The sequence below is a fragment of the Anguilla anguilla genome, chromosome 1, assembly GCF_013347855.1.
Source record: "Anguilla anguilla isolate fAngAng1 chromosome 1, fAngAng1.pri, whole genome shotgun sequence".
Classification (NCBI taxonomy): Eukaryota; Metazoa; Chordata; class Actinopteri; order Anguilliformes; family Anguillidae; genus Anguilla; species Anguilla anguilla.
Genome location: NC_049201.1, coordinates 53,636,918 through 53,648,621, shown reverse-complemented (window position 1 = coordinate 53,648,621; position 11,704 = coordinate 53,636,918). Strand labels below are relative to the sequence as shown.

Sequence of the window (11,704 nt, the reverse complement as noted above, 5' to 3'; positions counted from 1 at the left end):
CTGTTTGGATAGGAGCCCAGTAACTGTTTATTTCCTTGGCATCCCTTATATGGTCATAAGCCCTTTCCTTCACCCACACCACTACCATTGACAGTAACCCCGCCCAGTTCCTCTGCTGCTGTTTCCTTTTATTTTCAATGAAATGAAACCTAACTGTACAGGTTGGCCAGCCAATCAAGTTGAAGCTATATATCAACTGAAAGCAGAGAAAGTGAACAAACACACATGCCACACATACTGGGATGCCACTCTCCGCAGCACTTGTTAGCCAAAAGATGATAAAGAACTTTGGAGCCATGCAGGCAATGCCAGTGAACATCAGAATCCTGTACTTTGCCAAACACTGCGCTGAACCCTATGTAGAGGTGGGCTACTCAAAATTTCTTTTTAAAGATTTGGTGAACTTAGTTTCAATTCTATTTCTTGGGTTCAGGTAAATATTTATGAGAGTTTTCTTGCTTGCAGTTATCTTCAGATTTTCAGATTTTTTCAACGGTGGCTTTGACTGTTACAGTAATGTGATGACATTTTTGTCTGACTGAAGATTAGCATGAAAAGGAATGTTACTTGCAATTAAGGATTTATTTTATTTATTTAGTTATTTATTTGCAGTTTTACATTGCTACAAGCTAAAAATGTATTTGCTGTGTCTAAGGTTTATAGCCAAGGAAATTTACAATACTTGTCCCCAGTTAGATCTTTATAATGATTACATAATTTAATAATTTACACAAAATTCAGTCAGTCATTCAGGCACCATGCCGTGATGGCACCATGCCGTGATGCACGGATGAGCCCCACGGTGTTGGATTGAATCTGGACCAGTGCCGGCTGTACCAACTGGCAATTGCATCGGGTATGAGAGGGTTCAGGTGGCAGTTCTGGTTCATCTGGTCATGTGATCGCTGGTTGTCTCCCCCAGATTGTCACGGTTACTGAGACAAAGCGGTGTCAGAGCGTATGCAGCTCGGAGGATGAGGAGCCGGAAGACCTCCTGCCAGTCCTGACGGACCACAGCGAGCTTCTGGAGGACAGCCACATCCAGAGGGTGAGACCTGACCCCTGACTCTTGACATCTGTCCTCAGTTGACCTTACCCTCACCATAGCCTTTCCACAGACATCAGTCAGCTTCTGTGTTCCTTGTCTGATGAGGTTCTGTAACATGATTTTCCAGCACTATATTACAGCTTCAGAACATTCATTCAGGACAAAATCTCCACCACCACTTGCATTGTCTTTGGCTACAATCACTAAAGAATATACACAAGATGCATCACATTGCACATTTCAGGACATTTCAGATTCAGTGCTATAGACACAGATGTTTCAGTATTTAAAATACAGAGCCGACCAACTGGTAGTCTTCATACTCTTTAGCCTCACTCTAATCACATCAGTTCACCAGTCACACATGACTAACATTATTCCACATTTAAGAACATAAGACTATCAGATAACAGTAACAGCACATTTGGTCTGCTTAGGTTCATCTTTTAGATTGTTCCACATTGTTGAAAATGAGACCCACAGTAGAGCTGGTAATCTGTGTTCTCTTGAGGTCTCCTGCCTGTACATCTCAGATATTGCAGCGATAGAGAGGATCTTTTGTCACTGAAGATAAAGTTTCCAAACTGACCATGATTCGGTCTCCACAGCTGGGCAGTCACCTCCCGGCACGGACGCAGGGGTATCCATGGCGGCTGGTGTACAGCACAATAATGCATGGGACAAGCCTGAAGACACTGTACAGGAACTTGGCACTAGTAGACAGTCCTGTGATTCTGGTCATTAAGGACATGGACAAGCAGGTAAGCCCTTCACCTGTATTAAGCACCTGAAAACATACTATGGCTATACATATGCAAGACCCAAACTCATGAGTGTGGGACTCATTGGGTCAATGCCTGCTCCTTTTACAGGTGTTTGGTGGTTTCTCCTCCCACCCCTTCAGAGTGAGTAAGCGTTGCTACGGGACTGGGGAGACATTTCTGTACAGCTTCAGCCCAGAGCTTAAGGTACAGCACGCCACTCTCCTTTATTCAGTTTACTGTGGCTCGGTGGAGTAGCCTGGTGGCTGCAGTGTTGGTGTGGTTTCTAAGAGTTGGACTCTTATCTGCACAGGTGTTCCACTGGAGTGGCGCAAACTCGTACTTTGTGAAAGGCCACAGAGATTGCCTGCAGATGGGAGGTGGAGGGTAAGTGTTCAGACATTTCTCTGTCATTTCTGTTGCCACCCCTGTATCTCTGCAATCAGAAAAGTAACCACATGGAGTTGCCATGCATGTACTTACTTGCTGGGCTTATAGCAAAACAAATGAAACCGAAGAGAAAGTGAAAAATGCCATGGAACTGTTATGATCATATCTGTACAAGCAGGTGTGTGTTTGTATCACCCCAGTTGGGTATTTTTTTATATTAGGGCCTGGATACAAACCACATTCATAAAATATCCACTCTCAGCATTTTTTTCAGTGGATGAGGCCAGAGTCAAATGTTTCAGGATGCTACCTTCATCAGTGACATGGGATATATGTGCTGAAAGCAAATTTATCTTTTTTAAGACCTGACTGAAATTATCTCCTTTTAATTCCCACACCTCTGTTTGTGACCTAAAGGGCTGAAGAGTGCAATCCATGTCAACTCACAATGCATGTCTATTCAGCTTTCAAAAATACTGCCCATTAGTAATGAGCAATGTCATTCATCCCATTGTGGGTTTTTTTTTTTGCAACATCATTGCGCTGAGACAACACAGCGCCATCTTAATTTAATGGAACAAATGTCTGGACGACGCCAGTACTGGCAATTAATAATGGATGCGCCATTTTGTCTCCAGGGGTCTCTTTGGCCTGTGGCTGGATGCTGACCTGAGCCGTGGCTGCAGCTTAGCCTGTGACACCTTCCACAACCAGCCACTCTCCACAAAGCGGGACTTCATGATCCAGGACCTGGAGGTGTGGGCCTTCCACTGAACCATCCTGGTTTTGCCAGGTTTTTTTTTCACCAGAGCACTAAACTGAACACAGGGGCCCTGTCAGAAGGAAATTCAAAAGCGCTTAACACATGGCGCGCAGGAAACAGTAATGTTCAAAAACTACACTTCAGAATGCGAACCAGGCCAACCTAAATTTTATGCTGTAGGAATGAGTTTTTTATTCAGTCACTGTTATCTCTGTTAAAATTGATTTGTTTAACTTGCGTTTTTGAGGAGAAGTACTTTTATCAGGCTTACAGATCGGGTTTGATACCCCAGGACTGGTATCTGTGGCCCTCATCCATTTCCCTTATGAACTACTCCTCAGTTCTGCCTTCATTCCTGGTGCTGCAGATCTCATTTAACATGGGAAGAAATGTTTACATGAACTATATAAGCCTTTGGAAACAACTGTCTGGATTTCAATTAGCAGACAAGAAGGTGGGCCCAAATGGGTCACTCATATTTCAAAGGAGGTTGTAACGTATATTCAGTGTATGTCATGTCTTTGTCAAGGACCAAATTTTGTTATACAGAAATAATGCTTCATTCTTTGTTCTTCACATCGGTTAATCTTTGCATTATTTTTAAATGAGTTTTTGTTTGTTTTTTATTGAAATGTGCTGCCATAAATGCTTTGGTTGTGGTTGTTTTATGTATTGTCTGCCTGTGTGCTTGTTGTCCTAGTGCCTGTTTTCTCACAGTGCTGTTTTTTAATTGTATTTTTTTTACCAATTTATGGAAGTTTTGTGGGATTCATTTTGACTGACATTCATGTTGATCTGATGTCATCCTGTAGTCCTCCTCTTTCCCTCTCTTATCCTGATCTAAGCCCAACAAGCGCAAGGCAGCGACTACTGAGTGTGTCTGTATGTCTGTATCTTCAGGGGCAGCTAGGGTAATTCTCTGAAAAGAAAACCAGGTGCTTAACTATGTAATACAATAACTACCAATACTGTATATCTAATTTGAGTGTCATGTTCACTAGACAGTGTCGATGAATGTTTAAAATGAAAACCCAGGGAGTGTGTTTAACAGGCTGCACCCAACACAGAAAGTTGTTTATTGCCTGACGCCATTTTTCTGTGCTCAGTGAACTAGAACGGTCCAAGAATGTTGTGAGAAAATCTCTGCCATGCTCTACTATTGGAGCATGGGAGAGTTCACAACTGATAAAAAAAGATAAAGTACGCAATCAAAGAGGAATGGTGGGTGCCTTTCAATTTCTGACTGCGTGACAGCAGGACAAATTATCTCCCAGTCCTGAAGTGTCCTCATATTGTATTCCTTGTGATGATCTCCTGCCAGCACACAGCTAGCCTGGAAAGCACTGATGAGCCAATCTCATACTGGTGGAAGGCAACAGGTAAGAGTTGTCAATGTGTTGGGAGTGAAAAGTGATTGAAAATGGTATACTAATGCAATGGCTGTTTTTGACAATGGAACTCATGCACTGAAACAATCTGTTATTTCATAGAATGTTGTTTTGCTAAGCTCACGGCAAATAAAACATTTTTTTAAAAATGATTTTTAAGTGTATGTTTTAAAATCGCAAATCACTGATCTGCTAACAATTCAACTGTAATTGAATTGCTATTCAACTCTTTTTGCCTAATAGTTTGAATATGCTAAAAAAAAATGAACTCCATTAAAACGATTGGTTCTAACTACAGGTTTCTGTCACGGAACACAAACTTCCACTTTCTGCACAAGTGGATGTGCAGGTTAGTTGCTGTTCAGTCATTCACGTTCCAGGAAATTTGCAATTAGACCTGGTGTGGGAATGCAGAAATACTTCCCCACAACCTGCCTTTGTCTGGCCAGTTAAACCAGCTCAATATTTACTGTAATCTTATGGGTGTGAGACTGAAAGTCTGTAGGAAATTCTGATTTTTGGCAAGAGACCTTCTTAATGACAGTTTGAATAGAATTTAAATTGTGTTTTGAAAACAGGACTTTAAAGTCATGGCTGATTTTATTTCTTTATGTACAGTTTAATCTGATAAACTCACTTTGATAAATAAATTTGAACATATTTACAATCACATTTTAAGTTCAATGACTGTTATTGATGTCAATTTCTGTTTAAAAGTATAAAGTAAATAGAGAAAGTGTGGGGATAAATGATTTACTTTTATTTACAATAATAATTATTTGGATGCATATACAGCATCTTATTTGGTGTTTACTGTGAAGGTGGAGTGGTTAGGAGGTAAATTGGGACTGGGCCTGTGAGTTCTGAGTAGTGGCTTCAGATCAGCACCATGTGCCAGCTATTGAGCCGTTTCTCTACAGAACATAAAATATGGGGGAAACTGAATACTCCTCCAAATCGTATGCACAACTCTCAAATAAATACAGATATAATCATTTTGAAAGGAAATTTAGATTTTGTCTGAAGGGGGCCATAAAATCATTTATCAGTCTATGTTTTTCAACATGCCCACCGTTTGCAAATCATGTAAACAAACGGTTTTATTGAAAATATTTAAATTTAAATTTAAACTATCTAAAAGATATACAGTATCTGGTCTGGTGACTGCAGTACAAAGAACGAGTGCCCTCTCGTGGCAACAGTAGAGGTTAACCACTGTACAGTACAACAAAGGCTGCATTGTGTGGTGCGTGTCTATGAAATAATCCAAAAAATGAACGTCTTTTGTTGCGCAATAGGTGCCCTACAAAGGAAGTAATGATTAGGAAAATGTAGATAATTACACATTCAATCAAATTCTTACGCGGCCACAAATATAGACCAGAAACCTAAACTGAACTTCGTGGTTTTTCCCGCTGGCATACACCACAGAGCCTAACTTCTTCATAGCGCTCGATCGATGATTGTTTGCTTTTCCCTTTGAATCGATGATCACTGCTATCTCGGCGTTTCATGCATTGAAGATAACAAAAATGGCAGCCAGCGATGATACGGAGTCTAAGGTTTCTGTAACGCAAAACAGTCTGTGCCACAACGACGGGTACGACAAAAAATGTATATTCTGTAAAATAGTCAGCAAAGAGATTGACACCGAACTGCTGCATAATGTAAGTGTGTTACAAGACAATGCGGGTAAATTCTGAAATTAACATGACCCGCCTTTGCAACACCTCGCTGTTTAGGACGACTGTTGCGGCTGGTTCTGGGGGGACATTGTTAATAAGCCAGGGATGAAAATTTGTCATAAACTTATCAGTGAAGCTTGACGGGTACTCGAATCAGGCGCTGTTACGAATGTTGTGGCAGTATTTGATTACCGAATACATTTAGTTGACTTGTGCCCTGATTTATTTATTATTTGCTGTCCCATGGTTTTATGTTTTATATGAAGCACTTTTGGCTATAAATGACTTGTGTGAAAGGTGTTCAATTATTATTATTATTATCATCTTTTTGTGTCTGGGAAGGATGAGGAGCTCTCCTGTTTCAGAGACATTAAACCTGGAGCACCTCATCACTATCTAGTGGTGCCCACAAGACACGTGGGAAACTGCAAGTCACTTCGGAAGGAGCATGTTCCCCTAGGTAAACAATTTATGCATGCATCATTGATGGAAAAAGCAATCCATACTGCAATACACAAAACTTTACAGATCACAATGCTGTACTCAAGCAGTTATGGCATTAAAATAAACCCAATACTGGTATCTAAGGTCCTTGTGTGTGACAGGTTTTATTCCTTCTCCCTGTCATCAATGCTAGACAGTAGCAGAAAAATGATCCCTGATACAGTGGGTTTGTCAGTGCTCACAGTTGTACAGTATGTTTTACACATACTGTCACACATTTATTTAGCTACATTTCTATATCATTAGCAGCTAATTTAAGGATATCCATGGTGAAAACATTTGGTTTTGTACCTGCAGCGATCTGATCCAGGGCCCTGACCTCTTGATTGTGATTTATGGGAATAGCATGATGTTCTGAGTAGATTTAACTACTGCGGCTGTCTCTGAACAGTGGAGAAGATGGTGGAGATGGGGAAGACGATGCTGCAGAAAAACGGCATTACAGATCTTGATGACATCAGGTAAAAACCCTTTCTAAAACTGGATAATTCAGTTTGCCTGTTAAAAAACAACTTAACCCATATATTTATGTTATCATTCCTTATTGATCATTTTAAACCTTGATTTAACATGAGTAACAAATATATTAAACTGACAAATGCCCCTTTGAAACCAAAATGTGTTTTATGGCAACAGATATGATCACCTGATCATTATCTTAGGCTTGAGTACAGATGGATGATTTCACCTTTTCTGTCATTAAGGCTCAGGTACAGGTGGGTGGTTTCACCTGGTCTTTTGTAGACCCTGGTACAGGTAGATGCTCCAGATGGACTTTTGTCTCCACAGGTTGGGGTTCCACCGGCCTCCCTTTTGCTCTGTTACGCACCTGCACCTGCATGTAATGGCACCTGCCAGTCAGATGGGCCTCATGTCCAGGATTTTTTATAGATTGGATTCCTATTGGTTCATCACAGTAAGGACCTCCCACATGCTTACAGTGCTCATTAGTCACTGTCATCTACTTATATGTTTCCTCAGACCCTTTGGTTTCACTTGCTTGTCTGTTCATGGTTTACTTAAATGGATGGTTCACTTTTCAGGGATACAGGGCCATTTTTATGTTAAATTTTGATAAGAATGCAACGTTCATGATGTAGCCAAATTGAAACAATTTGAAAGTCCTTGAATTGGTGTCATAAGTGTGCAAACCTTGTCAGGCCTCTGACATTTATTAATCTGAGCAAAGTCTGTACTCTGGAGTGAGTGCAGCTGGTGCTGTTATATTGAGTGGTCTTGCAGAACCTGACTGCAACACATGAGGGTGTGGTGTGGTCAAAATAACTTTGCGTGGAGGACAACTAGATGTGAACCCAAACATGTTCCTTTGTGAAAATGGCAGTAACCAAAGATGCAAGCCTATAACACATGTAATGACCCCTTCTTCCTCAAGAGGGCAGTGGTTCTCAACTGATTACTCAGTTGTATTGCAAGAACTACTCAGCCACTAGTTGATCCAAATACTGAACTATTGCCCCAGTAGAGCAGCGTTTCTATGGAAACAACTCTGTGATGACCTTTTGTGTCCTGTGGATTTGTGTACACCAGGCTGAACAGCTGATCCAGCAACTGAACTCACAAGTTGAGACGAACTGAGACAAGACCCATTCACCAAGACAGAGCCAGGAGGGTCAGCTGGAACTTCACAGGTCAATGCAAGAATTACTAATGACACCTGTTGAATATACACCTGGCCCAGAAATGTTAATTACACTTGTTCAGTGTAGTCACTACATTCATCATTAATAACACCCACTAAATATGTGTATGGACCAGACACAAGGAGATTACTAATCCTGGAACTGAGTCCCACTACTTGAATTTTCATCAGATATTAAGTAAAATGAAGTTGTAAACAATGTTCTGCTATTCCAATTAGCCATGATGCTAATCATGTCAAATCTCTTTGTAACATCTCTACCCACCTAGTATACAGGGTTGAAATGTTTTTTGGTTTTGCTTTTTTGAAATAATAGACATACAAAACTAGTGTGTGTTATTATTTTGAGTTTTTTTCCAAAATTATTCTTATTTTTCAATTAACAAAGGTGTTTCAGGTATCTAAAACAGGAATGCTATTGGGACTGTGGTGTTTTATAGTTTTGTATTTCTGATAAAAACATATAGCCAAGCAAGTAACTTTGACATCATTTAAATTGGTTGGCTAACAGAGTGCAGAATTTTGTGACTGGCAAAGGAGTTGGAGGCATCAGGTACCAAAGTATCTACATCAAGAGAATCCTATACTGCCATTGGCCTGAAAGGCTGTCGCGCAAAGAAGAAGCCCCTACTCCAACAACGGCATAAAAAAGCCTGAATGGAGCTTGCATGTGATCACCAGGATGCTTTAAATGTTGCTGCTGCTGCAAGGAATTGTGGGACGGCATTATCTCCTTTCTTTTCGTAAAGGATGGTCCAGTGTCCCCTATGCTAAAGGAGATAAGAAAGGAAGCATTGAAACACCTTTCCTTAGCATTTAGAGAATTCAAACAGCTCTTATCATGGCTGCCACTTAGACACTTCTGGGTCATTTCACTCAGTTAGGAACCTTCCTAAGCAAAAAAGACTATTCGGACGCAGCCCTAGCCTTTTGGAGGAGTGTTCTCTGGTCAGATGAAATAAAAATGTAACAATGATCAGCGCTCCACATGTATGGAGAAAAAAGGGTGAGGCATTTAATCCGAAATACACCATTCCAACTGTGAAGCATGGGGGTGGCAGCATCATGTTGTGGGGTGTTTTGCTGGAAAAGGGACTGGTGCACTTCAGAAAATAGATGGCATCATGAGGAAGGAGGATTATCTAGAAATATTGAAGCAGCACCTCAAGACATCAGCTAGAAAGTTCAAACTTGGCTGCAATTGGGTCTTCCAGCAGAACAATGATACTAAGCATACCTTCCAAGTTGAAACAAAATGGCTTAAAGACAACAAAGTTAAAGTATTGGAGGGGCCATCATAAAGCCCTGATCTGAATCCCGTAGAAAATTTGTGGACTGAACTGAAAAAGCGTGTCCGAGTAAGGAGGCCCACAAACCTGACTGAGTTACACCAGTTCTGTCAGGAGGAATGGGCAAAAAGTCTGGCAAAGTATTTTTAAAAGCTTGTGGAAGGCTACCCCAAGTGTTGGGTTCAAGTTAAGCAATTAAAAGCAACGCCACCAAATACTAACAAAGGGTAAAAAATCTGATATGGTACATAAAAGCTGAAATAAATCTGTCTCTTAGCTATTATTTTGAAATTACTTCTTATGGAAACAAAATAGATACCCTCATTTACTTGACACAGGAAATGTATGGTAACATGAAATGAGTTGGGAAAAATTGAGTTTGAATGTCTTTAGCTTAGGTGTATGTAAACTTTTGGTCTCAATTGTATATATCCAGGGCAGAAGCTAGCAACCTCCATTCTTAATTGCATAATTGCATGAAAACTGTGGAATGATGTATTAACTGTCATATATAAGAATTAAGATTAACATGTATGACTGCCTCATGTAAAGTGGTTTTAATTTAATGTGAAAATGGTTGTATAATGATTTCATGTTCATGTATTTATGTAGAGGAAGGTGATTTTCTGCTCCTGAAATATAATTAATTATACAATATCATTAGGCTGTGTCTTGTTTTTATCAAGCTGAGGGCAACAAAGGTATTTCCGGGGGGAAACGTTTAAGCTTGGATAAATGAAGATTTTTTCATGTATGTTTTCTTAATGCACCCCAAATGAGAGCCTGAACTTTGTTGAATAACTATTTAATATCATCAGTGATAGCATCAGCAATGTGATAAATATGACAAATATATATAATTTGTTAAATAGGTTGATTCACAGTTCATTTGTGATGTGAAGGTGTTGTTGTCAGTGCAAATCCTTTTCAGCAATTAATTTAATTCCTTGAAGAACCATTACTTCAAAGATGTCTTAGCCCTTAACCACATTACATGACAGTATTTATTTGCTGAACAGAGTCCCTTATTCAGAGCGACACACACAGTTTACATTTTTATTTCACTGTTATTGCTTCAGATCCTTTGGAATATTCAGTTAGGATGAACAGTACATAGAAGGTAGTTTGTCACTGTGGAAAGTGCTTCTGTATAAACATTGAGCACCAGTAAAATAGCCTTGCCTCTGTGACACGTGGTGCCTGTTTTCACATTTATGTACTGTTGTCCTTTCCATTTTGCAAACCATACATTGTGAGATGATTTACTCATTGCATAGATTATTTGGGCTTTGTGGGGCTTAGGAGATGATTTGGGCAAAAACCATTAAACTACAGACATCTGGAATATATCCTTACAAAAGTTTAACAGTCCACTTGCCAGAGGAACATATGATACTATCTTGTAATCTCATGCCACTGTGCCGCAAGGGCACCTCTAGTTTCTTATTCATTGAAGAAGCCTGATGAGGACATGGTCGTCACGCCCTTGCCACAACATCTCACCCTCGAAGTGGACAAGACCCTGCTTCCGTGCACGCAACAATATCCCCACAACTTTGTTAGAGATTGTGACGTAGTGCTCAAATAGTGTTCCGAATTCCACGGCAGGCCGTCCGTCTTCACGACTCTCCCCGATGTCTCTGATCACCTGACACAGCTCCTCTACTTCCCTTTCGACGTGCGAGTGAGCTTCTTTTCCCCTTTCCTCAGTTCTAGAGCCCTCGGGCGGCCTCCCATAACCTTCCTGTCCTCTCTGGAGTTGCACCGTCATTGCCCTGTCGTTGCTGAAGGGATTGTGTTTCTGATACTCCAGGTGATCGTTGGACCACTTCTGCCAGTTCTCCTTTAACCCCTTCACTGAGATAACGTGTGGTTCTCTTGTAACGTTACACTGAGCATGTGAATCCTCGGTCTCCATGGTAATCCTCTCTGGTCGAGAAAAGCCGAGTGGAAGAACACTTGACTTAATGATCAATCGTGGAGAGTTTCATTTTCTGTGAGTGTGTCTGTGTGTGGGAGGGGGAGGGGGGAAGGTAAAGTATAGATTAAAGTAATAATCACAGTCAAGGTTTACATTGATGATTTGTATCGAGTAGCCTAGTTAGCCCCTATATAAAAAGTAGAGTTTGATATATATATGTGTGTGTGTATGTGTGTGTGTGTGTGTGTGTGTGTGTGTGTACAAAACTGTACTGGTGTCCATCTATAGACTATAT

The 11,704-nt window shown here is 40.5% G+C and overlaps 2 protein-coding genes across 2 annotated transcripts; both read left to right on the top strand.

The window, feature by feature from the left end:
* The first annotated feature begins 212 nt into the window (after positions 1-212).
* LOC118223645 (nuclear receptor coactivator 7) lies at positions 213-4,494 on the top strand. Its single transcript, XM_035410444.1, has 6 exons — positions 213-365; positions 923-1,048; positions 1,657-1,809; positions 1,921-2,016; positions 2,123-2,196; positions 2,838-4,494. The coding sequence occupies exons 1-6, from the start codon at positions 243-245 to the stop codon at positions 2,971-2,973; spliced, it is 708 nt and encodes a 235-aa protein (XP_035266335.1). The 5' UTR covers positions 213-242; the 3' UTR covers positions 2,974-4,494.
* A 1,342-nt stretch (positions 4,495-5,836) lies between these two features.
* hint3 (histidine triad nucleotide binding protein 3) lies at positions 5,837-8,528 on the top strand. The gene is made up of 5 exons (XM_035402697.1): positions 5,837-6,017; positions 6,378-6,495; positions 6,931-7,000; positions 7,329-7,455; positions 8,088-8,528. Exons 1-5 carry the CDS (start codon positions 5,838-5,840, stop codon positions 8,133-8,135), a joined length of 543 nt encoding a protein of 180 aa, XP_035258588.1. The 5' UTR covers position 5,837; the 3' UTR covers positions 8,136-8,528.
* The last annotated feature ends 3,176 nt before the right edge of the window (positions 8,529-11,704 follow it).

What these genes read in the sequence shown, in the direction of transcription:
- LOC118223645 (XM_035410444.1), top strand. Translation starts at nt 243, where the DNA reads ATGCCACTCTCCGCAGCACTTGTTAGCCAAAAGATGATAAAGAACTTT. An exon ending in GCTTCAGCCCAGAGCTTAAG is followed by an intron (nt 2,017 to 2,122) that starts GTACAGCACGCC and finishes TTATCTGCACAG; the next exon opens with GTGTTCCACTGGAGTGGCGC. An exon ending in CTGCAGATGGGAGGTGGAGG is followed by an intron (nt 2,197 to 2,837) that starts GTAAGTGTTCAG and finishes TTTTGTCTCCAG; the next exon opens with GGGTCTCTTTGGCCTGTGGC.
- hint3 (XM_035402697.1), top strand. Translation starts at nt 5,838, where the DNA reads ATGATCACTGCTATCTCGGCGTTTCATGCATTGAAGATAACAAAAATG. An exon ending in GAAGGAGCATGTTCCCCTAG is followed by an intron (nt 6,496 to 6,930) that starts GTAAACAATTTA and finishes GTCTCTGAACAG; the next exon opens with TGGAGAAGATGGTGGAGATG. An exon ending in ACAGATCTTGATGACATCAG is followed by an intron (nt 7,001 to 7,328) that starts GTAAAAACCCTT and finishes TTGTCTCCACAG; the next exon opens with GTTGGGGTTCCACCGGCCTC.